Source organism: Diceros bicornis, chromosome 10 (genome assembly GCF_020826845.1).
Source record: "Diceros bicornis minor isolate mBicDic1 chromosome 10, mDicBic1.mat.cur, whole genome shotgun sequence".
Classification (NCBI taxonomy): Eukaryota; Metazoa; Chordata; class Mammalia; order Perissodactyla; family Rhinocerotidae; genus Diceros; species Diceros bicornis.
The window spans coordinates 65,272,097-65,299,674 of NC_080749.1; the positions used below are offsets into that span (position 1 = coordinate 65,272,097).

A 27,578-nucleotide genomic window follows, 5' to 3' on the forward strand; every position below is an offset into this window, starting at 1 on the left:
TGCAAGCCCAAAATATATTTCCAGTAAGTAGGTAGAGGTGTATAGAATTCTGCAGATGCATTCTGTAGAAATACTTTTGGTCCAGTTTAATCTATGACAACACCATTGACCGCTAAGGAAATGGTCATCCAAATCTGGTCCCTGGATTTTTATTTCCAGCTCAAAATGAGGAATTCTCCAACTTCCCTATCCTTGCTCAGCCCTCCTGCCTCTGTGAGACCCAGTTCTAGCTTGGCCCTTAGTGTCTATCTAAACTGATCTATTCCTTCACTGCATCATCTTTTCTCAGCTTTCCTATCCATGACGGTTTGCACTGATACTCTTTTTTTGGATACAAAGCCATTCAATCTCCATAAAGCATTAACTTTTTTTGTTCCCTATCCAATAATTCTTAACAATTAGCAGTTGTCATTGCCATATATACAGATAGCAGGCTCACCCCTGCAGTAGGAAATGGGCAGAGAGATGGCTTATTTTTTATCCTTACGTCTTAGCGAGATGGATACCTCTGAAGGCACTCAAATGTTTTGACCGCATCTGTTTTAAGAAATACTTTGTTAGAAATAATCTGGCATATTTTAAATAAAATGTAGGATCATAGACACTATGTTTCTTCCTGACAAAATACTTGCATGTTATGTGCTTAGACAGCAATTTGGTGATTTTTTTTCTTTTTTTTACCAGAAAGTAATTTATCCCAGTAATAAATGTTGGGGGGGAAAAAACTTCTCAGGGAATGTGAATCAAATGGAAACATGTAAAAAAAAAATAGTTTACTGTAGTACAGAATAAACAAGCTTGAAATTAATCTGAAATTCTAAATAGAAGCTTTACTATGTTCTCTTTATAACCATGATGATATCCAGCTATGCATTGTTTGATATAAAAAATTAAATGTTACCCTCTGTCCCAGAATAGAGTAAGTTGATACATGATTTTCTTTTCATTCCTGCTTGCCTCTTTTCCAGGTAACTTCTGAAGAACTGAATAGTATAATTCAGAATATAATGACCTGGGTTGTGGCTACAGTGACCAGTATATTATACCCAGCCATCACAAAGTATGAAGAAAGGTTGCGAAATAATGCATACCCAGTATCTGATGACTCCATCCTCTCTTCAGATAGTTCGAGTTTCTGTAGCACATGCAGTGAAGAATTTACATATGGAAGCTACACATCTGCAACAACTAAAACATTTCAGGGAGAGCCCTGTGCATTTTCAGTTGACATATCAGTAAGGCAACCAACGACACCTTTAAAACCACCTGCTGCCCATGTGGAAAAAACAGTTGTGGGAAAAACATATCACGTGGAAGGACAGTCTAGAACATCTAAACTCGAATATAATAAAACCAGCATGACATATGCATACCCTAAGCTCAGAAGCTGTAAATCTGATAGTTACCTTTTAGCATCGTTTGAAACAGGCACAAAACAATCTAAGGATGCTACCACCGAAACAGACGGCTTAGAGAGTCCACAGTTTTCTGATCAAAAAGCAAAAGCGATGAATGAAATGAAGAATTTAAAGAATGTTTTTGTTAACTTTAAGTGCCACTTAAAAGGGGAAACTGAATTGATTTTAGAAAGCATTTTTCAAGAAATAATGTCTGATTTAACACAGGCCATTCCCTCTATTTCTTCGGTTACTGCTGAAGTTTTTGTTGGCCAAAGTGAGCCTGAAAAAGGTGACTTGCTCTCCAATGTTGATATCTGCTCAGTAGCTTCAGAGATTGTGGAAAATATGCTTGAGAAGCTACAGTCTGCTGTTGAGAAAAAATGTGTAGAGATATTTTCACAAGAAGATTTGTCAGTCAATGTTAAACCAAGCTTAACCCCCAGTGGAGGATATCTCACTCCGTCAAATGGAAAACCTTTAAAAGCTTCACTGCCTTTGGACCCCATGTGTGATATTGCAGAGGATATGGTCTGTGCCATTTTGGAAAAGCTTGTGACTCTTGCATCTTGTAAGCAAAATGAACTTCCCCATCTTGAAGATGCAACTAAACCTTCCTATCAGCAACATATGATAGACCCAAAAGCTGACAAAAAGTGTAGTCCTGAACCTGGTACAACTAATTTAATTGTTAAAGAAGAGATACAAAATTTAATATCAAATATTTTTTCCCAGTCCTCTTTGGTTGGCCAAATAGAGGAAGCAATCAGCACTATACTAGGATATGTACAAACTGAACTTGAAAATGAGAGACTTATTGCATCTGAAGAAACAGTAGTACTCCTCCAGCTACTTGATGACATCTTCACTCAGCTACATCAGGAGCCAGTAATAGCAGATGTTCAAAAATGTAAACACTCTAGACTGAGAAATCCTTCTGACACTGAAGAAAAGTACAGACTCACTGGCACTAGATTATCTAATGGTCCTAGGTCTGGAAGACCATTTCCACCTATTAATGTTCCTGGCATGGTCCTTTATTCTGAAGATGACAATGAAGAAATAGACAAAATTGTGGAAAATGTGCTTGATTCATCTTTCAAAGATGAAAAAGTAAAATCACAAGAACAGATTCCTGAGCATTGGTTTACAAAAGGAAACACTTGTTTTCAACACAAAAGAAATAGCAAACCGCCTACAAAGCCTGCTTCTGGAAGAAGCAAAGTTGCATTTCACAATGGGGAATTAAAGACTGAGCTACCACCTTTTGATAATAAAGAAATTTTAAAGGAAAAACCCTGTTTGAATAAAGATATTTTGATTTTCAGCCAAGATCAAAAGCATCAAATACAAAAGGCTTCAGAAAACATAGTTAAAAGTATTTTAACAGAAATGCTCAAGGACATATCTTCTGTTTCTCCTGGTCACTTAGACAGTAAAACTGGCAAGGAAGCTTCAGTTCTTGTTTCAGAAAAACCTCAAGGACTGTCACATCAAGAATGGATGGACCAGATGTTCTCTGTGTCAGAAATTAGTACAGTGGCTCAAGAAATAACAGATGCTGTGTTAAATATACTTCATAAGGCATCAAGCTGCATTTCCCAAACCACCAGAAGTTCCATTTCATCATCAGTTCATCAAACTTCTCTAGATGATAGTTCTGACACTCCCCACCTGGTCAAAGAAGCACCAAATAAAAAGCCATTAAAGTTATGGTTTGACAGTGAAAATAAAATGAAATACTTATCTTCATTCAATGGAGATCCTGCAAAGCCTTCCCTGTTAAAATCAGAAGAAAGTGCACCAAAAGCTATAGATGACATTACCGATAAGATCATTAATACAGTTTTTAAAAGGCTGAAGTTATTCGTTTGTTCAAAATTGCAAATGTGCTTCAAACATTCACCTGCAGAGCAATCGTCATTACAATCTCAACTTAGTACTTATACAACTAAAGTGGTAAACATTGTTTTGCATGCTATTCAAAATGAACTGGAACTCAATAAGAAAAAAATAAATCTTAGAGAAATAGACCACACCAAACCCATTAAACGTAAAGGATTTTTTGCTGACACTGATAACTTAGAATCTCTTGTCCCAAATCTCAATGATGACATTATGGCATCTCCATTATTAACTTGTATTTGTGAAATTTTATCAAGTGGACATTCAGATCAAAGCAATATTTCACTCTCTTCAGATAAGTCAAGGCCCACAATTTCATATGGATCTGACAATGTTGATAAACAAAACATTTTGCCAAGGAGGCAGGATAAAAAATCTTTTTTCCAATATTTAGCTACTCCATGTGCTCTCCATAGTGTCTTTAATGAAAAAGATCTCAAAGAGAATGCCAGACTGCAAGTGTTAGATAGTATTGGGGAAACAGTGTATGAAATGTTATGCAAGCTCATAGGAGCCCACTCTCACTGTCAGCCATCTTTTAGTGAGCTAAACAGAGAGAAGATGAATGACAATCAGCAAACAGCTACTAAATTGCAGTCTAATATTCAGCTCACTTCCAAAACAATTTTGGAATATATCCTGGCAAAATTATGTAGTGTTGACACGGATACCAGTTTTTCAAGTTCTGGATTTAAAGCTGTCTCAGAGTCTCTTGATATTGACAGCCTATCGTTTGCCTCAGTTATTGAGGAAATAGCCAAATGCACTGATATAATCTCCAGCATAGTTTCCAGGATGGTTCAGGAGGATAGTAAAGAGGTGACTAAAAGCAAGGCAAAAACTGTTGCTCGTGTGCCTTCCAAAACAGGGAGCTCAAAAGAAATGCATCCAAATAAACTGAAGGCTGTGGCTTCAGATATTCTCAATATGGTTTTTGCTAAACTGGAAGGGTTTGCCAATGGAAATTTAGAAACTCTGGGTTCTATTAATGATGGAAATAGAAAAAGCAATAAGATGAATTTGGAATGTGAAAGTCCTAGTGTTTTCATAGACACACATGAAGAACTGTTGCAGTCTGCTTTATACATGAATGCAAAGAAGGTATCAAGTTCTATTTTGAAAGCTATTCAAACAGAATTAAATATGAACTCATTAGACTTGAGGACAAATGTAAAACCCCCACCACCTGAGAAACAAATGCTTAAGAATATAGTCAATTTAATTTTAGATGCAGTTTCCTCAGATATATTTAATGAAACTGAATCTGAAGAGAGAGGCATTGAAACTTATCGATACAGGCCGACCTATGGAAATTTTCTTCCTGGAGGAGCTGAGTCAGATTCGTTTCTAGAAGATGCTGCACATACAGAGAAAGAATTCATTGGAGAGAGAACATCACTAAGAGAAGAGACTAAATCAGATTCTCTTAAACAATGGTTTCTAGAAAGAACCTTAAACAAGATTGAAGTGAAACTCAAAGAAACACAGAAATCTCCAATTGTTCCTATTATAAGAAATATTTTGAATGAAATTTTTCAAAGTGCTTTGGTCAATCAATTAAATGTGCTTCCTCTCTCCCACTCTCATTTAAGTGGCATCCCTCACAATGTGGATGAGCCAGTTGCTCAAACATCTGTTCAATTTATAGATAAAATGATGGGTCCTTTAGTGTCTGAAGCAGATGTAACCATAGTGGCAGATGATGTTGTTAGAACTATATTTCATAAACTTTATTCAGCTGCCATAATAGAGAGAAATGCAAGTGGAAATCAATATAAAACTGTCACCTTTTCAGCAAATGTTTCTTTTCATGAACACACCTATGGAGGAAAGTCCTCTGTTACTGTGCTGGGTAAGAATCCATGTACTCTTCAGCCCAGATTCAATGTTGACAAACAGGCCAAAGTAAATGTAGTTGAAGATATTGTGCAGGCAATCTTAACAAATTTAGAAACTTTTGCTACTTCCAAAGTAAAATCTCTCCTTTGTCCCCAAATCGACTTCACCATTCCAATGGCATTACCTGTTCAGCAGGATAAGGGTGCATTAAGCAAAGCATTATCAGCCAAAGATTCATATTCTGTTGATCAATTTTCCTGTTGCTCAGTGGGTCATATTACATCAGAAAAGACCAATTCATTGTGTCAACTCCCTTTGAATAAATTAAATACATATGCAACAGAAGTGGCCAGAAAAATTTTACAAGGAATCAAACATGAGTTAGATAAAGAAAGGGAAAGTCCTTTCTTAACTCATAACGTTGTGGTTTCTGAAAGTATTGCAAGTCAGATTGTTAACACAGTGTTAGATATTGTATCATCTAAAGGCATATGTGACAAAAACAATTCTGACAAAGAGATTGATTCAGATAAGCATGAAGGTATTATTGAAAAGCTGTTTAATAAGACTGAATATCGAAAAGTACTTCAGTTTAAAATACAAGATACCATTGAAGATATCTTATGTGATATTTATGAAAAAACATTGTGTCAGAATAATCTCTCATTTGCCACACCCACTCTGAAATGTAGCATAGCTGGTAAACATTCCCAAGCAAATTCTGAAGTGTTCATTGAGGGTACAAATAAGATTGTTTCAAAACTTTCAGTTCCTAAATCAGATATCAATTTGGTATCCAATGATATAGTGGATATTGTTCTCCGTAATCTCAGTTCTGCTGTCATGCTTGGCATAAACACAAAGGATCCTACTTCTGCAAAATTGCCCCTGATGTTTTGTGATATATTTCCAAAAGCAGAGTGTCAACAGCCTCCTCTTATGGAGTCAAAAAGTGAAGAGAAAACAGAGTGTTTTCCATCTTCAACAAATCTGAAGTTAGTCTATGCTGATGATAGTAAGATAACTGTAGTAGAGAAAGAAGACACCAAGAAATTTGCTCCTGACCCGTGTGAGGAAAATGCTAACTTCATCACTAAAACTATTTGTAATCGGTTAGAATCTTTTGCCAAAGAAAGAATAGATTCGTTAATTACTCTTGCTTTCCAGCCTAAAGAAAAGTCATTTGCTAGCCCGGAACTGGAAAATTGTAAACAAGATGACAGCTTTTTTCATGAATCAAGCCAATTGGAATCAAATGTGGATGTCCTGAAAATATCAACTGAAACTATTCTCAGCCAAGAGCTCACAGATTCCACTTTTGCCAGTTACAGAGAAAAACTTGGATCCACAATTCATCTATCACAAGCTAGTCTTAAGGAATATGCTGACATCATTGCCAGTGCCATTTTGAAGCTTGTTAAAAATGACTTAGACCTAGAAATCCAAAAGACATATCCATATCCAAACAATATTTCATTCCAAGAAAGCATCATTGTGAGTGAAATTGTCAACAGTATCTTAAAGATTTTATATGATAAAAGATCTGTAAAGGAAATTAGTTTTTACTCAAAAGACAATCCTAATTTATTTTCACAACTAGCTGTATCAAATGAAATATTACTGGGACAAAGAGAGCAGGAAAAAAGCACCAAACTATCTCTGTTTCCAAAGTATCCGTTAGAACAAAACCAAACGACATTGGAAAAGGAAAGCCAGAGAATTGTTTTGGAAGAGATATTTATGAGAAATGGAGACTCAAAACAAAAAGAAAAAACTGCATTGCTCAGTGCAGTGGAAGAAGTTTTAAATAAAGTATATCAAAGAATAATGGAAATCATAGGCCATTTGCCTCCATTTAATGAAATCCCTCACTTTAATTCTAAAATTAAAACATCAGACATAACACGATCACATATTAACAGTGCAGCAAAGGATATAGTTGAAAGTGTTTTAGGGAAAATGTACTCTGTAGTTGTGACATCATTATACAAAAGTAATAAAAATGTAGAAGCATCTGACAACAATGATAACTTACCCAAGAAACCATCATGCATCAGAGAAGCTAAACAAGCAGGAAAAGTAAGTAATCCCACTAGCAATGTAATACCACAGGTTTATCCTTATGCAGGCAGTCGAAATGTCTCTCCATTGGAAAACACTTTTTTGCAGTATTCACCATTGCAAGTGGGAAAGGATTTAGTCCAAATGGTTCTCAATAAGATCACAAATTTTGCCTCACTTCATCTAGAAGAGAATTTGTTTCCTGAAGGTTGTTCTAATGAGTTACAACCTCTAAGGCTACACAGTTCTAAAGTGAGCCCTAAAGGCAGCCCTAAGGCAGGTTTTAAAACAAGTTTAAAAGCAAGATCAAAAGTTACTCCTTTGCCTAAATTGAGAACAAAACCACAACTAGGATCTAGTAGTGCTAAGGCCAAAAGCAAGACCAAGTTAGGTCCTGGAGACAAGGCTCCAAAAGACAGCCGATCCAAGACTGCCATGGGGCTACCACATATCCTATCAACAGGAGATGCCAAAAACCTACCGGAAACAAAACTGCCCACTTCAGAACTACAAATATATGCCAAGGATATAGTAATTAATATCCTGGAAACAATTGTGAAAAAATTTGAAAAGGTGAAGCAAACTAGAGCAATGGTAAATGTTAAAGCTTTACCATCTGATCAAATCATTGCAGCAAGTAAAATAGTAAATACAGTTTTACAAGAATTATATGCTATAAATAACCAGAATTTGGCTTATCTGATCAAATCTTCACATCTGGATGATCTCAAACTTTCACAGGGAAATATAGGTGGAGGGTCTATTGCCAGTCCACAGGCATGTTTTTACTTGGAAAATGTTTCTTCACAGCTGGAACAGATTTTTCCAAAAGAAGGTATTTTTAAAAAAATGTTTGACAAATGGCAAGCAGAATCAAGTGACATGGAAAATGAAAAATGTAAGCTGTTGAAGACAGCTGAAAATGTTTTGACTGAAATTTCAATAAAAACGAAGGAATTAGAATATTCTCTTTCACTTTTAAATTTGCCATATCTTGAGGATTGTGAAAGCATGCTCCATAATCGTTTTAAAGGAGCTTCTCCTAGAGCTGAAGATACCAAAGTACAAATTAATATGTTTGGAAGGGAAATTGTTGAAATGCTATTTGAAAAATTACAGCTGTGCTTTTTGTCCCAGATATCCACCCCAGATAGTAAAGAAACTCTAGTAAGTAGGAAGGAACACATTACTACCAAAAGTAAATATGGTTTTCCAGCCAAGGACATCCTCGGCAGTGTACCAATCTATAACACGAAGACAAAAGACCAAATTTCTTTGGGTTCTAGCAACCAAATTGTTCAAAAAATTGTTGAAAGGGTTTTAAACATGTTAGAGTCATTTGTAGACTTGCAGTTTAAACATATCTCTAACTATGAGTTTTCTGAAATAGTGCAAATGCGTATAGAAAACTTTTTTCCTGTCCAACAGAGACTATTAAGCAAAAAAATGTTGCCAAAATTACAACCCCTTAAAAAGTTTTCTGATGAATCCAAGTCAAGTACTATCATTTCCAAGGAAAGTGTACAGAATACCCTTCTACAGTTTCGTTCATTCCAAGCAGAGTTACTTACATACGCTGTTAACATCGTCTGTGACATGCTTGGTATAATTAAGAACAAGCTAGACAAGGAAATAAGCCAAGTGGAACCATCTTCAATTAGCATATTGAAAGAGAACATTGTAGCAAGTGAGATCATTGGCACACTGATGGACCAGTGTACTCATTTCAATGAATCCCTGATCAAAAACCTTCCAAAGAAAAGTTTGTTCCAAGGAGTGGAAAATACCTACGTTGTTAATCAGGCTGAATTAGCAACTAGTATGAAAATGCCCATGTCAAAGTTAAAGGAAGTTAGTTTTGGGAATAATCCTCCACAAATCAGTGTACCCAGTTTGGTGGTTTATTCAGAAGAAGATATGAAACAAAAGTATAGGGCTTCATCAAATTTACCCTCATATGCCAGAGCCTCTGTAGAAGACACAATTAAAAGCTCAGAGCCAATGGACAGGCCTGATTTAGAAAATACACCATCGCACTCTAGCAACAAAGTACAAGAAGACTTCAGCCCAAGGGAATCTAACTTTGGCCATTTTGATCAAGCCATGAAAGGAAATAGCTCTCTCCCTGAAGGCAGTGTCCTACAAAAACTGTTGAAGAAAGCAAATGAATCCACAGAAGCAGCCTTAAATCAAGCCATGTCATTCATAGAACTGGGAAAAGGTGAAAATCCAAGAGTGTTTCATTATGAGACCCTAAAACCAGTTGTTGAGCCAAACCAAATTCAGACAACCGTTTCTCCACTCAAAATATGTTTAGCTGCAGAAAATATCGTCAATACTGTGCTGTCAAGCTATGGCTTTCCAAGTCAACCACACAATAATGAAAGCATGGAAACAATGAAACCATTTTTCATATCAAAGCAAAACCCTTTGACTGTAACTTCTGGAGGACAAAAGAATGAGGAGAAAACTTCGCTTAGAATGTGGAATAAAAGAATCAGCTGTGTATCTGAAGAAGAAAACAAAAAACCTGAAGCCAACAGGGGAGATTTTTCTTTATTGCAAAAATGGGAAAATAAGAGGTACCCCGAGATAAGGACCCTGAAGGAAGTTGAAGTCATTGCTTTTGCTGATCATGAACTGGGTCCAAATGAAATTCATTTGATAGCAAGACATGTCACGACATCTGTGGTCACATATTTCAAGAACTTTGAAACTAGAGGTAAGCAAGAGATAGCCTATTTTAAAAGTTGGCATAATTTAGAAAAAGAAGTCAGATATGTTCAAAAGATCTGCTATCCAACAAGCTGCATTTACTATTTTTTCTAAAAATAGCCTTAGAGGTGGGGTATTTAATTACTTCTTAATAAATCAGGATACTAAAAAAAGAAAAAAAAGTAATACATTCACATGTTTTGAATCTGAAAGGGTCTGCTGTTCAGTTTTCAGTATTTGCAGATCAGAGAAAATAGGATTACTTTAAAGCAGGAGATTTTGGTTGAGCATGAGGTATGAGGTCCGAAGAGTTTTTAAAGTTCTTATGCATGACTTCTTTATAATCATACAAATGTACACTTATTGATTAAAGGTTAGTGATTCATTTTTTCAAGGTGTACAGCTTAAGTCTTTGCCATTATTAGTCACAGTTTATGAGAACAGTCATATTAAACATCTTGTTTTGTTTGCATTCCGGTGTTCTTAAATTCCTTTTAGGTATAATACTCTAAACATATCGGTACAGAGATATTTTTACTCCCTTTCTAAGAATGCTTATCTGTATATATTAGGTTGAACCATATGTAATAGCCACTTTTCTATGTTAAAATCTGTTGATTATTGGCAATTTCATAAAATTCAATCTAATAATACTATAATAGCCCTGAACTGGATCAGTAATTCCAGTTACCAGTAATTAGTTGCCACATTACTAGTCCAGATACATCACTTGCCCATCATTCAAATGAGAGAACACATACTACCAGTCCTACCCACTTGCACTAGGAGGTCATTTCCCATCCTTAAAACTGGTATTCTTTAAAGGTGGACAGTTTGTACCTGCAATTGCAAGCTCATAAATAGACTCTCTTCAAGCATTGCCTAATTTAACTTAGAGAATTAATAAATAAAAACAAAACAAACAAGAGAGGATCCATGATTCCATCCTATTGGTATTTAGCTTTTTCTATCAAATCTATTTTCTATTCTCAGACATGTCCAGGGCCTTCCAGAGATTTCATTCACACTTCTTCCACTTCAAATACTCTTTCCTCCCTCCCTTCATCTCAACATGGCCAAATCCTATCTAACAGTCAAAGCTCAACATAAAGCCTCCCCATCTCCACAGAGTCTTGCCTGATTCCACAGGCAGAGGTCTAATAGACGATCAAGTTCTGAGGAAGTTTTGAGAAAAATAATTGTGTTGCTCTGGCTGCCACTCTAAGAAGTTGGCCATCCCAAGTAGGCATATGATTTGCAATAAATATTCTGTTAAATGTAGAAAGAATAGAGTCCTGTGCCTAGCTGGGCCGGCCCTCCATCTTTGTGGCAAACTGTCATCTAGGGATTGAAATACTACTGACATTGCAGTCTACGCGTAACCTTTTTGGAGTTGCACACTTCTATTTCAGTCAAGTTGTCATTGTAACACAACTGCTTAGCTTCCTAAAAGTAATACATAGCATGAAATTAAATGTTTTGACTAAAAATAGTTTTTAATCATATAAGGTCTTGAGATCACTGCAAACATGCTATGATGTAACAATAAACTTCGAAATCATTTTCTGCCCCAGAATTTCCAGCTTCTTAGAGCCCATAACCATTTAGTGAGATAGATATCAGCACTTGACTTAGAGATTTGAATTCTTTAAGGTTATTTTCTCAACTTTCTGGCTAAAATTAACATTCCACAAGGTGGAAAATAAATATCTGAAGAAAATCCAATTTGTTTCTTAGCTAGGTTTTTCTTTTTCGTTAGTGAGGTGCTCCAAAGGTGAAATTCATATGTAAACAATTACCAATATATTGAATTTTCAATATTTCCCTTAGTGTATGCTAACAATGGTAATGTTTTCTTTTTTTAAGTTTCCAATGAGGAGAAGATATCTATTATTTCTACATTTCCAAGGAAAAAAGATGAATCAAAACAACTTCTAAGAAGCATATACAAGGATTCTTCACTTTATCAATTTTGTGAACATCTCACTGAGTCTGTCATTTGCCATTTAATTTCAAGCATTTCTGATAGCACCAGAGATGGTAGAGAAAAAGAGAAAGCATGGGAAAGCCAAAATGCAGCATTTAACACGATCATTTCAATTGATACTCAAGTGTTTGAGAACAGGTCAATTTCTCTTGGAGAACTTGCTTCAAATATTTCTGAAATCATTATTGAAATCCTTTTTAATAGTAACATTATAGAGGCTGACATTGCACAGCAAACGTTGTCTTTAAAAACAAAGTACATGTACTGCCCAGGAGTAGCTGCTGCTGACTTTGATGATCTCTTTCAGGATCTCTTAATAGGAGTGATTCATGTACTATCCAAAGAAATAGGAGTAAGTCATCACCTTGAAAGCACTGGAAGAAATAAGTCATTTTCCATGCTTAGAAACAATGGTGTGCCCATTTGCGACAAAACAAGTACAATGGAAAGACAAAAAGGCTCCAGAGATTGGGAATCATCTACTCACCACATTGATCATCTCATTCAGAAAAATAAATTAAATTATCTGGCATATAAGTTAGACAGTCTGGTTGGTAGCCTAAAAACTCGTGAATCCAAAGAAGTAGTCAATAAAGTTTTTAATATTGTTTTAGATTTATTTTTACCAGATGAACACCCACATGAGGCTATGGATTCTGATAAAAAAGCAAGAACATTTTTTTCATCCTCAAATGATCAGAAAAGTAATAGCATACTTGGAAATAACTTAGAGATCACTCCAAAATCATTTTTTCTTCTCAATGTTGTGTGTGAAAAACTTATTAGAACACTTTTGGAAAAATGCACAAACCCTGTCTTTGTTGATAATTTAACTCTTTCTGATGAAATATCAGCAGAAGAATGTCAGCTTTTAAAAATACTTCAAAGTGTAGAAGGTGAAGAATTTGATTATTGTAAGGGAGCAGTGGACTGTGAACAATTTCAAGGAGATTATGTGTCACACCTATTGGAAAACCCGGCAGAAATGGATCAGAATTTATTGTCATCAGACTCTATGCTTACTATTATTTCCCACAGCTTGGTTAAATCATTGATGGACAAACTATGTCACAGTATACAACTCCCCAAAAGTCCACCTTGTACAAACAAGCATTTAATGTATAGAACAAGAGAAATACCGTCTAGTTTCATAAAAGCAAAAGTGGCAGAATTAACAGAATTGGGACAAGGTAAAGGCTCTTTAGGATTCATGAGTTATAACAGTAATGCTTTGACAGGATCCTTGAATAATCCCAGTGTGATTAGCTCCAAAATACAAGCACCATTTGGCAAGAAATGTTCAGTAAATTCCTCTTCTGTGTCACTTCTTCTTAAAAGACAGGGAACAAAGGATATGGATACAATAGCCATCCATAATAAGCTGTATCCAGGAGATATGAATACAGGTATTTATTCAGCCACATTTTTGGAGGAAATAATTTCAGAACTGTTTTTTAATCTCTCTACTTCATTGTGGGGCAAAAATGAAAACATCACTGAGGCCCGGCTCAATGAGATGAACACATTATTTGTCTCCAACGTAGTGAATGAGTTTAATAACGCACAAGTCACTGTTTTACGGAATGCTGAAGAAAGGCTGTGTTTTCCACCAATCCATAGAGAAGCTGTTAGTAGGATTGTTGGTTCAGTTTATTGTGATGTTTTACAGCAATATAAATTGATAGTGACCTGTGGTAATAATCTGGCACATGACAATAACTCAATAGCTGAACAAATAACTAATGGCATATTGTTAGAGATTTTAGACTACCAACTCCCATCCTCCTTCAGGGGAAAGCTCATACCTAATTCATATTACCCTCTTGAAGCTGAAATTATACTACAGAAACTTCAAAATAACCTGAGAGAATTTACTTCCCAACACAGATCTTCAAAAGGCTATAGCACCATGTTGTCACACTCACTTTTAGAAGATATTATCAGAAGACTTTTATCTCAACTCATTCCTCTACCCAGTAAGGCTTCTTCTTTGGGAAACAAATATTTCATGAGTTCAGATTTTAATGACATGTCTACCTGTATAATAAATAAGGTTATATCAGCCATTTCAAAACATAGAATTTGGTTCACTATATATAATAATCAATATCTATGCACAGGAAAAAACCTCCAAAAGATGGTGGATTCTGTTTATGGCAATCTTGTACAAATGTCTGACTCTCTTGATTCAATACAGAAAAGTATAATCAGCCAAAGTCCAATTATGCTTGACCGAATAGCCAGTTTTATTATCCAAGAGATTATTGAAAATCATCTTCAACCGTTTTTGTGTGGAGAAGATTTACCTCGTCCAAACACTCCATTGGATGCAATATCAAATATGGTTAAACAGGTTCTCAGTGAAGTCACAGAGTCACACAGACCCCAGACACCCTCACCCTTAGGTATTTACCCTCACACATTTGTAGGGGAAATTGTTGCCAGACTTTTATCAAAGATTTTCAGTCTAAAGCATAACACTGCAATTGAACTAGAAAACATGACCCAAAAAATAGTAAACTCAATAAGTAACCATTTTGCCAAAGCTAAAATTCACATTCTATATGATGACAAAGAACAGTCTTACTCCTCTGTAGATACAGATATTATAGATGAACTTGTCACTTCAGTTTATAGAAACGTTTTAAAACAGCATGGGATAGACCCTGAGGTTGATAAAGAGTCTCAAGACAGTGATATTTTTGTGGAAAATATTACCAATTTAATTGTAGCAGCTATTACAGATTACCTTGTTCATCCACTGTTTTCTGGGGATTTGTCATCTTCCTATTCTATTTCAACAGCTGAGAATATTTTTCAGGACATTCTTAGTAACAGCAGTAAATCTACCAAGCCAAGTCAGTGTTTATCTCCATATAACACCTTGCTGCCATATACATTTTTAGAAGACATGATCAGAGTACTATTATCTAGGATCTTTCCTTCTGCATCTAGCATTGTTCCAAACAGAGAAACTCCAAAAGATAGATCAAGAGTGAATTTCAATGAAATTGCTTCAGAGATAATCAGTGATATTAGGATGAAAATTTCCCAACATGAAATTCGATTTTCAAAAGATGAAGAAGACACCAACTTTGTGTATTCAGAAGATGATGTTCAGCATCTCGTTGACTCAGTATTAAAAAATATTTCACAAAACTCTGAGTCTCAAGAATCAGTTGAGCAAAATATCACAAGCAGTAATGATGTTCTGATTGATAGAATAGCAGGTTTTATCATTAAACATATCTGTCAACAACATCTTCAGCCATTTGTGGATGGGAAGTCATTACCTTCTTCATCATACACATATTTTGATGATGAGAGAAGGCAGTGGTTTTATGCCAGTGTTTATTCCTCAACTTTTTTGGAAGATGTGGTCTCTGGGGTTTTAAGCAAAATATTCCACAGGGTGTTAGGCGTTGTACAAACAAAATCAGTAAGAGACTCAGAAGATGAACTGTTTGATAAAGTTGAAAAACTCATACATTTGATAGCAGAGGAATTTTCAAAAGCCCAAGTTAGCATTCTAGAGAATGCTGAGGAACAATGGTGTTTGCCTCCGGTGGAGAGGGATGTAGTCAAAAACATTATTGACATGGTGTACAGCAAAGTTTTGCAAGAATATGATATGGAAATAATGCCTGATAAACATTTTCTGAATGACACAAAGACACTGGCTGCAAAGATCACTAAAATCATCCTGGCTGAAACTTTTGATTTCCAAATTCCTCCAAATATTATAGGAAAGCTTCCTTATAAGTTGCACTCCAAACTCAGTACTAATGTTTTGATAAAGAGAGTTCAGTGTGACATTACTAAATCAAGGTTCAAAAGACAGGCTTCAACAATGTATACTACTATGTTATCACAGACCCATTTGGAAAAAATCATCACTCAGCTTATATCTCAGATGAGTCCATTGGCCTCCAGTGCAGAACACCCAGATACTTGTCAATTAGGTTTAAGTAATACAGTCATAAAACTGATAAATGAAATCATGTCAATAATTTCAAAACATGCAATATGTATTATTAAACATGGGAATGAAAAACAAAGTATGATTTCAGAAAAAGATATCCAGTCTATGGTTGATTCCATTTATGCTGACCTTTCATGTTCAGATGTATACCAGTCTCTTAAAAAAAATAAAAAATGTATAAGTAACATACCTGTTCCAAAAATAGCAAGTTTTATAATAAAAGAAATCTTTAACCATCATCTTCAGTCATTTTTATCTGGAGATAAAACTCTTCTTTCAGCTGCAGTTGATCATACTTATAAACAAAAAGCAATAGATCATAAACAAAGAGAATTGTCTGTCATTGTGAACTCGGCTGTCTTTTTGGAGGAAGTAATTTCTGAGCTTTTGTGTCAACTCCTTTATGGATTCTCATATAATGTCTTGGCTGCTGAAAACCCAGATACAGTAAAAGCCAAAATTACTGGCATTGTTACAACATTAGTAAAATCAATTGTTCTGGAGTTCACCACATCAGAGATTTTAGTTGCAGATAACTCTGATGACGATATGTGTTTTTCAGAGGGATATAAAGAAATGGTTCAAAAAACAGTCAACCTAATTTATGAAAAAATATTAGATGAATATAAATCTCTGATTCAAGTATTTAGGGCTATACAAAGTGACAGTATTTGTTTTGGAAGGAAAATATATCATTTGCTGTTGGAAGAAATTTATGATTATCAGGTGCAGTCATTGGTTTCAGGAGAATTAGTATCTTCTTCCTATTCTTCCCTTCAAGCTGATAATATCATCAGAAATGTGCTCAATGTCATCATGAAGGATAGCCACTCCTTGCCATCATGTATTACTGTGCTGCCTCGTTCTCTTTTAAAAGATATGATTTACAAGCTTCTAGTGCATATCTTCCCTTCGACTGACACTAAAAGTGAACTAAAAGAGAAAGAGGTTTTACCAGATTATGAGTTTGTGGATGCAGCTTCAAAACTGACTGATGAAATTATTAAAGAAATTTCTGAACACGAGATCCGTCTTGCCACAGCAGAGGAGAATGCAGAAAGTATGCAATTAGAAGTGATTGAGAATTTGGTTGACTCTATATGTAATAATATTTTGAAAAAATCTGAATTTCAAGCTGAAGTACAGAAAGATGCAGACAAAAGAGGAGGCTCATTCCTCGGTAAAATAGCTGGTTTCATTATGAAGGAAATCATGGATCATCATCTGCAGCCATTTTTACATGGTGAAGAATCATCTTCCAGTGACTTATCTGGTTATGACCATGTCTCTGTAGTTACTAAATCTGGTAAAGAAAAGACACAGCCTTCTCTATATTCAGCCACATTTTTGGAAGATGTAATCGTTGACCTTGTTCACAAATTTTATTCTTTTCCAAGTATTACTGAAGATTCTAAGAAAAATGAAATGCCAGAGCCAGACATTGTGGGCTTGGCTATAAAATTTGCAAACTCTCTGATAGGAGAATTTAGGAAAAGTGAAATTAAAGTTCTACCAAATGCTGAAGAAATGTTCTCTTTTCCACCAATTGATAAAGAGACAGTTGATAAAATATCCAATTTTGTATATGATCAGTTCATAGGAAATTATGGATCTAAAAATATTCAGAAGGATGATAAAAGTAACATTGTTATAGAAATGATTGCTGCTTTAGCCCAGAAGGCAATCTCTGCTTTCAAGATTCAACCACTTTTTTCAGGAGACTGGTCTTCCACCTTTTTTTCATTTCTAAATCCAGATAACATCACCCAAAGGGTTCAACACCTACCACAGAAAACCTCTACACAGATAAACAGATGCTTAAAAGGGAACCAACTTACTTTACTCGAACAATTGTATAAATACACTTCTGCAACCTCAGACCAGAAAAATCTGTTGGACACTTCGGAAACAGATAGAGGTGCAATGAGTAGAAAGAAGAGTTTCAAAACTGAGGAGACTTCAACGAAAAAAGGTGACATCCAAGATCCAATGGTTACCTCTATATCTACAATTATGAAAAACAACATGTTTAACCTGTTGTCAGGGTCACCTGCAGGTGTAGCAAATAAAAACAAAGAGAATAAAAATAAAATGGGAATTTCAATTCAAAAACTTAATGAGAATGTATCAAAAGTTACTTCTCCAACTACTAGTGTGAAAAGTAAAGATACTCAGGAGCCAGATTTAAGGATACCACTTAAAAACAAAGAAATAGAGAAGAAAAGCATATCAGCTTCAAAAGATGAGAAGGGGCAAGGTAATGAGGTACATACACAATTTCCAATAGCTACTGATGTTGCAGAATGTGAGAAGGAAATACTTGGACAAGATTTTGAAATAGACAATGAAAAGAAGATTGACAAAACAAGAGAAAATTCATTAAAAAAAGAAGACAAGTTCTTTCAGTTATCTTCTTTGACATCCAAAACAAGAAATACAAGGACTTCAACAGAGAAAACTTTGAAAACAGTTGCTCAAAGGCCAAACAATGAGGGGAGAAAAGACTCTCCAGTTCAAATAGATATAAATGAGGAACAACACTCAGATTATGAGTGTGTTCAAAACGTAATTGAAAATATTTATGATGACGTCTTAGAAATATATTATTCTCCAGAATCAACAGATTATTTAAAACTCCAGAGTCCCCCAAGTGATACAGAATTGGATGTAATTCAAGAGGTCGGCAAAGATTTTGCACAATCTATTTCAGCAAAGGATTTATCCCTCTCAATTAACAAAAATCTCCCTGCCAAAGAGAAAGAAAATGAGACAGAAAGAGAGAAAGAGACAGAAAGAGAGAAAGAGACACAAAGAGAGAAAGAGAGAGAGAGAGAAAGAGAGAGAGAGGGGGGAAAAGAAGAGAAAGAGAGAGAAGAGAAAGTTAAGGAGAATAAAAATGAACCTAGTAAACTGGACAGTCCTCAGTACCCACCAAAAAGTAAACCTGGAATTTTTCCTGCTACATTTTTAGAAGATGTTGTCACTGAAATGGTTAACAAATTGATCTTTTCTTCCTCACCAGAAACACAAACATGTGATAGATGTCAAAATGTAAGCGATGATGAAAATCAAGCTGAACTGTATGACACAGCTATGAAACTTATTGATTCACTATTAAAGGAGTTTTCAAATGCTCAAATTAAGGTATTTAGGCCAGATAAGGAAAATCAGGTTTTTTCACCTGTAGATAAAGTGTCATCAGTTCCTAAAGTACCTCCCAGGTGTAAAGAATCAACTACAGATGAAGCAGCATCTAGCATTAAGAAAATAACTGTGTATAATATGCCACATATACATAAAATGACTAAAAAATCCTCTTTGAATAAGATACCTTTTCTAGATAAAATACCAGCAATTGATAAAACATTAGTCAACAAAGTTGTTCACTCCTCTGTATGCAATATTTTGAAGGAATATAGATCTCAAGACTCCATTTGTAAGAATATAAAGAGTAATGGGGAAAATTTAGCAAGAAGACTAACTAGCACAATAATAAAGGAAATTTTTCAACATCAGCTTAATTTGATATTTTATGATGAGGTTCCAGCTTCAGCATGTTTCCCTCTGGAATCTAAGGATGTTGTTAAAAAGGTCCAAAAGGTGGCTCAAACAGCTAGCAAAGAATGTCAAACATCATCACCATATACCGTCACACTGCCTCATGAATTTTTAGAGAATGTGATTTCTGCTCTTCTGTCTAAAATTTTCTCAACAGTATCCAACACCAAAGCAGAAACATGTGATGGCAGTTGGTTCACAGAACTGGATTTCCTTCAAATGAAATTATTAAGTACAGTTACAACAGAGATCTCCAAGGATGAAGATATGCTTATACAGTATGTGGAATCCTTACATCCCAATGATGATGAAATTATTCAATTAGTGGTTGATTCTATTCATAATAATCTCTTGTCACAGTTTGGATCACAAGAGATTATACAAAATTGTGTAGCCAGTGGATGCAGAATCCTTTCAGAAACCGTAGTTGACCTAGTTCTACGAGAAGTAGCTGGCAATCAGTTACAGAACTATTTTTCTGCAGACCTAACTCCACATCAGTGTGCAGAAGTTGACCATGTTGTTGAAAATATTCTTAAAGATGTTATCCAAACTGCTGATGCTCCCCAGCCTCAACCATCACATGCTCATATACTACCTTATAACATAGTAGAAGAAATTGCTGTAAACTTTTTATCAAAGCTTTTATCTATGTTTCCAAAAGTGGATAAGGAAAGAAACAAATCTCTAGAAGCTGAAATGCAAAAAATAATCTCAAAAATATTAAATTCAATACAAGAATTTATCTCCAAAAGTAAGATTAAACTTGTACCACCAGCCAAGGAATTGCCTATTGTTCCTTTAGCTAACAATGAAACTATTGAAAAAGTAGTTAATTCTGTTTACACCAGTGTTTTAAAGCACTCTGGCTCCCATACTTCTGTATTTAAAGATTTGGTGGGTAACAGCAATATCCTCTCTGATATAATAGGTTTTTTAATGGTGAAGGAAATTTCCAATTCTGAATTTCAGCCTCAAGTAGAGGAAGAAGTATCAAGTTCAGAGTTAGTTCTAGAAGCTGTCAAAATTATGGAAAAAGTGGTCAAAATTGTTGATGAATTTAAGTTCCAGGAAAAGTCTTCATCCAAAAAAGGTTCTCTGTTAGATGCCGTGTTTTTGGAGGAAGCATTGGCCTTGTTCTTGGCTAAAATATTAAGGTTGCCAAGTGCCTCAAGCAAAGATGCCAAAAACTTATCAAAGCCTGAGTTAAATAAAATTGCATCTCAACTGACAAAATCTGTGACAGCTGAAATTTCCAAAAGTAATATTAGTCTTGTTGCTGCTGATCCTGAGGAACACTTTTTAAATCCAGAAAGTATAGAAATTATTTCTCAGGTTATTGATTCTGTTTATAGTAATGTACTGCAACAATCTGGAACCCAGAAAGAACTTTATTTTGATATAAAAGATACAAACAGAGTTTTCCCTAAAAAAGTGGCTAGTTTAATTATTAATGAAGTTTCAAATTTTCCATTAGATATAGTTAACTCAAAGAATTCAAATCCAAATCTCTTTGGAGATCTGGACATTAATAGAATTATTCAAAAGGCACAAAAGTATGCTGTTAAAATGATCCCTGACTTAGAGGAAGAAGAGTCAGCTCAAGATTCAGTTGGAGAGGAATTTCCAATTAAAATAGTTCCACATGTTGGGAATAAACCAATCAAAATAGATCCTCGCATTATCGCAGAACACCTGGCAGTAATTTCTGTAAAAACTCAACCTCTTGAGAAACTTAAAATGGAGTGTTTAAGAAAAACTGGACATAGCATAGAAGAACTGAGAAGAGTGTCAATAAGTGGGAAAGGTTACTCATCAGACACGTCTGATGTAGGAAAGATGAGGAGAGAAAGACGTATCTCATTGGATAAGACCGGACGACTGGATGTAAAACCCTTAGAGGTAAGTGTAAAAGTAATAGCAAAAAAAAAGAATAGTAATACATGGTTGTTCTGTTATTCCCTTCCTCAAATATGTACATGGTAATGCCTTTTTTGTTGTTATTGCCCAGCCCAATAGGAGAATTGGTCACATCAGTTCATCCATATAGTCGTATGATTTACTGGGACTTGCCATATCAGCTCCGTGGCTCACTCTAAAGGTCTCAGGCTAGTTTTCCTAAGACAATCAATTTAAACTGGCATTTTCTTTTTATAGAGTGGGAATACAGGGACATACCTTTAACAGTAAAATAAGGCTGACTGAAATTATAATCTTCATTTGAAGATTCAAAATATAGACTATCTCATGTAGTTCCTGTAGTTCTTCATTGTGGGTATCTAAAGGTGTTTAAAAGGACCAGTTAATAGATTATCAGGATCTATGCAGTTTCTAAAACTATCTAAAATAGTTTTAATTTCTCAAACTTAAGGCTCTATAGCATTAGTACTTTTTAATTTTAGCAACATTCATCAACAAACATTAGACTACAAATTCTTAGATTATACTTATTATTTCACTGTAATTATATTAGCCTTACTCAAGTTCTTCTACACTCTAAAGAAGTACTCAGTTTCTTTCCTCTTCTATCCTTGTTCTAGACCTAGCTGCCCTAATGCTGCCATTTTTATGAATCCATTTTCTCTTACTATAGACCTAGTTCTGCCCTGCAGCTCCATGGTCAAGCCCCAAATATATTAAACTAATTGGGACTTTAAAATGCCAAAATGATGTCCATGTTAAAAGGAGACTATACCACTGAGGACAAAGGGATTGTCTGGCCAATAGAGTTATACTGATCCACTACACATTTTGATTTTTATGAAAGCCCCTCATACTGAGGGTGTTCACTCATAAGAGGACTTAGTGTGCTTAGGGATATAATCTATGGCCTGGAAAATGAGCAAAGTTTCATAGAACCATTCTCTCTGCCCTCCACTAACACAGAAAATCAAATTTGACAGTATTTTAATTTCTTAAGGAGGCTATTTCTATATTTTGTTTTTAAAGAAGATATTCTTTTAGGGTTCCATTATCTGAAAAACGAGCTTATAGTGTTACCAAAGGGATGTTGAGGTGTATCATTGTTAACTCAAATCAATTTAGAGGTTTTGTGGCATCATCAAACACTACAGAATTGGGGAAATTCTATTATTTAATTATAATTGTCTTTCCTTTGATCTGTCTTTAGACATTGAAAATGGAAAGCAAGATTTGACTAGAGAGATGAGATTAAAAAAATGAGGATTTATGTTTTGAAGATTCTTTTGGAAAATGTGTCAAAAGTATCAGAAGTAGGAGGATAGGAATTAGAGACAAAGACCTTCGCAATTTTTGTTATTCATCATTTTTACAAGTCAAGATCAAACAATACCTTGCTTTTTTGTTGAAAATATGTGCATTTAGGTTTATCTATGATTCTCTATATAGAGTTTTAGAAAAAATAGATGATCATATCTACTTGTGCCACAAAACTTTCAAAGTAAATGAAGAAAACAAAAAGTAACTTGTGATTCAGCAAAATATAAAGCTTAAGCAAAAAAAAAAAAAAAAAGAAACCTATGTTAGACCTTCCTCTACACTTTGTAGTAAGTTATAGTAGATTAATATGAGATCTGAATGTAAAAGAAATGATAGACACCAACAGATATTTCTTATAATTTGCATTGGTTTCTTCTTTTTAAAATATTGCTAATATACAAGTGGCATTTGAAGGTAATACTACTTAAATTGAAACCAGAAATCATATTAAAATATCTATATTACAATTGAACCACAGGAAAAGTGATTGAGGCATTTGTTTTTAATATTCATTGTACTTTCAATTCCAGGCTGTTTGCAGAAATTCATTTCGGAATATAAGAAAGCCTGATATCACCACGGTGGAGCTTTTAAAAGATGTTCAGAGCAAAAAAGATCTTATCATTCGGTTAGTAGCTCATGATATTAATCAAGAAGATTCAGAAAGTAACACAGAAGAGGGACTAATGTCTGATGAAGATGAAGTTGTTTTAAGAGAGATTGTACAAGAAGAATGCTTAGGAGAACAATTTGAAGATCAAGTGAAAGAAATCATAAAGCCAGTAGAGAGCAAAGCTGTGTCCCCCAAGACAACACGAAGCACAAGCAGCCTGAAAAAATTTTTGTCATTAAGCAAATGTTGTCAACCCACATCCAGTGCAAATATTGAAAGTATTGAAGCAACCTCAAATCATATAATAGAACCTAAGGAGAGACAAGTTAAAAGAACTGTTGCCGAGCTTGACATGGCCGCTTACTCAACATCCATGACTGAAACATACTCCTCTTGGGAGAAAAAAACACAGCGTAAGGTGAGTGAGAAACATGATTGTCAGTGACCAGATATCTGTGGAAAGAGTAGAGATCTTCAAAAATTCTATCTAGGAATATACCTTAATTAGGCAGAGAAGAATACTAAACTGGTTCCAGACAGTCTCCTCCTAAGCCTGGTAATATTTACAGTAAGAGAGAAATAATTAACAAATGAAGCCATGAAACTCATTTGAGGGAAAGTGGATAATGGAAAGAGATCTAGATTAGTTAGAAACCCAAGGAGAACAGAAAATGAAACCCGTTTAAGAGAAATGCAGGATAATTATTTAAATCCATTATTCAATAGATTCCAGCCCTTTGTATTCTGGCTGGTAAATTCCCACTGAACATTTTGTGTAAAAAAGCCTTACTCAGGTAGGACAGGACCGGAAGGTGGGCCGAGGTAAGAGGAAGTAAAAAAAGATCCACACAAATTCAGATTTGAATCCTGACTCTCACTTAATAGCTATGTGTCCTTTGGGCAACTTACATAGCCAACTTTTTTTAAAGTTACTCGACAACTTGCCCAAAGTTAACAATCAAAATATTTTAAATATCACTCTTGCAATCGGCGCATAAACTCCACTATCATCATGGGGTACAGCTCTTGTCCCTAGTACTATACCCCTCAAATGCTGATCTGGACTTCAATGACCCTTTGGGTTGGCCCTGTCCAAAAATCTGTGCCAAAACATGTTTTTGGAAAATGCATGTGATTTAAGATTTCCTGGTGAGACAATTCTATTGATTATTCACTTGACATGATTCCCAGGTTAACACAAAAGCTGAGATGAACCAGAGAAGAAGAATAGAGATACAACTCCGTTCCATTCAGAAGCTTAACAGGTGAATCACCTTAACACATACTCGTACCTATTTGTTGGGAAGCTACGTGTGATATCATGACCAAATACAGTCTGCAGAATGTTTTCTTGAGCCTCATAGGCTCAAGTCAGAAATTCTGGCTTAATAGATATATAGTATAACATTAGCAAAAGTCAAAATAGATTATATGAACAAGAATAGTGGCCTATTTTTTTTTTAAATTCTAACACATATCACAATAAAGGCATTCTCAGAAAAGCTATGGCCATGAAGTCATACATGACTTCCCAACAAATAGATCAGAGTACAGGTTAAGATGATTGACCCGACAAGCTTCTGAATTAACAGTTATATCTCTGTTCTTTTTCTTTTTAAACTCAGTAAGGTATGATTAAAAATATTTGTAAAGGGGCCGGCCCCGTGGCAGAGTGGTTAAGTGTGCACGCTCCCCTACTGGCGGCCCAGGTTCGGATCCCGGGTGCGCACCAACACACCGCTTGTCTGGCCATGCTGAGACGGCGTCCTACATACAGCAACTAGAAGGATGTGCAACTATGACATACAACTATCTACTGGGGGGCTTGGGGGAGAATAAGGGGGAGAAAAAGGAAGAGGATTGGCAATAGATATTAGCTCAGGGCCAGTCTTCCTCAGCAAAAAGAGGCTGATCTTCCTCACAAAAAATATAGATATATATTTGTAAAGTACAGGAATGGAAAACTATATTCTTCAAACATTGTGCTAGGTTTATCTTTAAAATTTATTCAAACTCCAATATTATAAGTCATCTCTCTGAGCCATTTCCAAAGAATTATATTGGAAAGAGACATTTTAATTAGAATTATAGGGTTCATCCATCTTTTAAGCAATCTCTAAAACTTTTTTTCATTATAGTGTAAATTAGAGTGCAGAATATGCCAATAAGGTGAGAAAGTACATATCAAACTCTACTTTATGTAATACTTGGTTTTCACTCTTTCAGAAAGAAGAAAAGAATCTTATTACTGAACCAACACATTACTTCATACACAGAATTATGAGTTTATCTTCATACAACCAAGAAGACCTCATTTCATATGCCAGGTATGTGAAATTAAAGCAATGTAAAAATAGAAATCTGAGATGAAAGTAATGCTAATGGGAAGAATGGGATCCCTGGTGAAACTATGATTGGGCAAGTATTCAGCCATAGACTTTCCCTCACTCCTTCTCTCCTTTAGCTCCCCACTGTGGACACTGAGGCTTCCCCTTTCTACCTGATCCACCATTTCTAGTTACCTGGCCTTTATATCCATTCTAGTGTAGCAGTGTCTTGGATCAAAAATTTGCCAGTGTGTTTTGTTTCTGTATTTTTGTTTTTAACCTGGGAGATAGGTAATGGGTCACAACAGTATCTGCACTATCAGCCCAAAGGGTTCCTGCTCAACTCTAAGTAGCTAAATGTTCCAGTGTGTGTAACTGCCTGGAAGAAGAATCCAAACAAAGAAGGGGTCAGTGTAAGTTGGAGCATTCAGAGATGAATTCTAGAAAGCAATGGAGTTTTATGTGGACCTGTAAGGATGGACAGCATTTACAGTTCAAGTTTGGATGACTGTAGGAGCAAAGTCTGGACCATGTGGCATTTATAGAGGAAAGAAAGAACAAAGTACACTGCAGACTTGAAATCTAATTAATAACTCTATCTAGAATAGTTAAAACTTGTCTAAAATTGTTCTTAAGTTTATAGAAATATTCATAACTTGGAAGAGGTAACATTTTCTATTGTGGGAGAAGCAATGGGTATAAGGAGAAAAATCTACCTGGTTACATTTATTTTTTCCACACGGCATAATGGAATTGTTTGTTTTTGACAATGACATTGACACTATTTTGGGACATCTCCTCCTGGCGCATCATTGCCTTTTTTCCTGCATAATGGTTATTTTAACGTACATGCTTTGTAATACAGGCACTTCTTTATTGTTTATATCAATGATGAAGGCAGAGAGTACAGATAATACTAAATAGAAGTCAATTTAGAGTAAGATTGCAGACCAGGAAATTGCATGCCTTGTTTCCTCAGGGAAACAGAAAATAAAGAACTGTAGACTGATAAAAACAACTTTATAGGAGCTCTGCCAACCAGTCAGATATCTGCAGCAGCCAAGTAAATGCCCAATCAAGGAAAAACCACATTCAAAATGGTAGGAAATTCCAGATTTTTACTTGCCCTTGCCAAGCCCTCTCTGCAACATGACATGGCACAGTTGGGAAGAAATGGCCCAATTCCCAGTTCCCTCCTTTCAGATGGAAAGAGCAGATTGGAACTTGTTTGCAGTGTTCTCACCTATCTGCTGGCTGCCTGAGGGAATGTTTTCTGTCTCATCTGAATAGCTGCTCAGATTGAGAATTGTGGCATAGTTTGGATCTAAGCTTGGAAACCCACAGAAGGCAGTTGATGGCTGCCACAGTGCATGAAAATCACAGGGGACTGCAGATGCACAAACACATGAGGGCAAGAGATTATAGGCAGAGGAATACAATAGAACATCTAAGGCCCTGAGAAGAAGCATGATGAGATTCTTGGGAAATAAAACATTTAAAAGCAGATCAGGAAAATTGAAGAAGAAAAAAAAAGCACATACATAGGCCCAGAAGAATGTATGCCCAGAAAAGACTTAAGACGTTAAGGCTCTTAAGACCTGAGACCTTAGGCTGTTCCCAAAGCTCAAAGTCCCACTAATTTAGTGAAGGGCTTCCACACCAATCTCCAAAAGCTGGGAGAGGTAGCTGTTTCTTCAAATGTCCAAATTTCAACATAAGATCACAGTACATGCAAAGAAACATGGAAATAGGGCCCATTTAAAGAAAACAAATCTCCAGAAAACGCCCAGGAAGAAGTACACCAATTGGATATACATGGCAAAGACTTTAAAACAAGTCTTAAATATGTTCAAAAGTGGAAAACACAGACAAAAACTAAAGGAAATCAGGGGAAAGTATATGAACAAAATGAGAATAAAAACAAAGAGATATAAATTACAAAAAAGAACCAGAC

General features: G+C 35.4%; 1 protein-coding gene across 1 annotated transcript in view; it reads left to right on the forward strand.

Moving 5' to 3' along the window:
• The window catches only part of FSIP2 (fibrous sheath interacting protein 2), an 89,554-nt gene that overhangs the window by 49,399 nt on the left and 12,577 nt on the right, over nucleotides 1-27,578 (forward strand). The window contains exons 16-21 of the mRNA XM_058549382.1: nucleotides 969-7,399; nucleotides 7,448-9,924; nucleotides 11,784-18,683; nucleotides 18,771-21,346; nucleotides 23,215-23,715; nucleotides 25,524-25,624. Of these exons, the coding sequence (XP_058405365.1) occupies nucleotides 969-7,399; nucleotides 7,448-9,924; nucleotides 11,784-18,683; nucleotides 18,771-21,346; nucleotides 23,215-23,715; nucleotides 25,524-25,624 (18,986 nt within the window). The remainder of the gene's footprint in view (nucleotides 1-968; nucleotides 7,400-7,447; nucleotides 9,925-11,783; nucleotides 18,684-18,770; nucleotides 21,347-23,214; nucleotides 23,716-25,523; nucleotides 25,625-27,578) is intronic.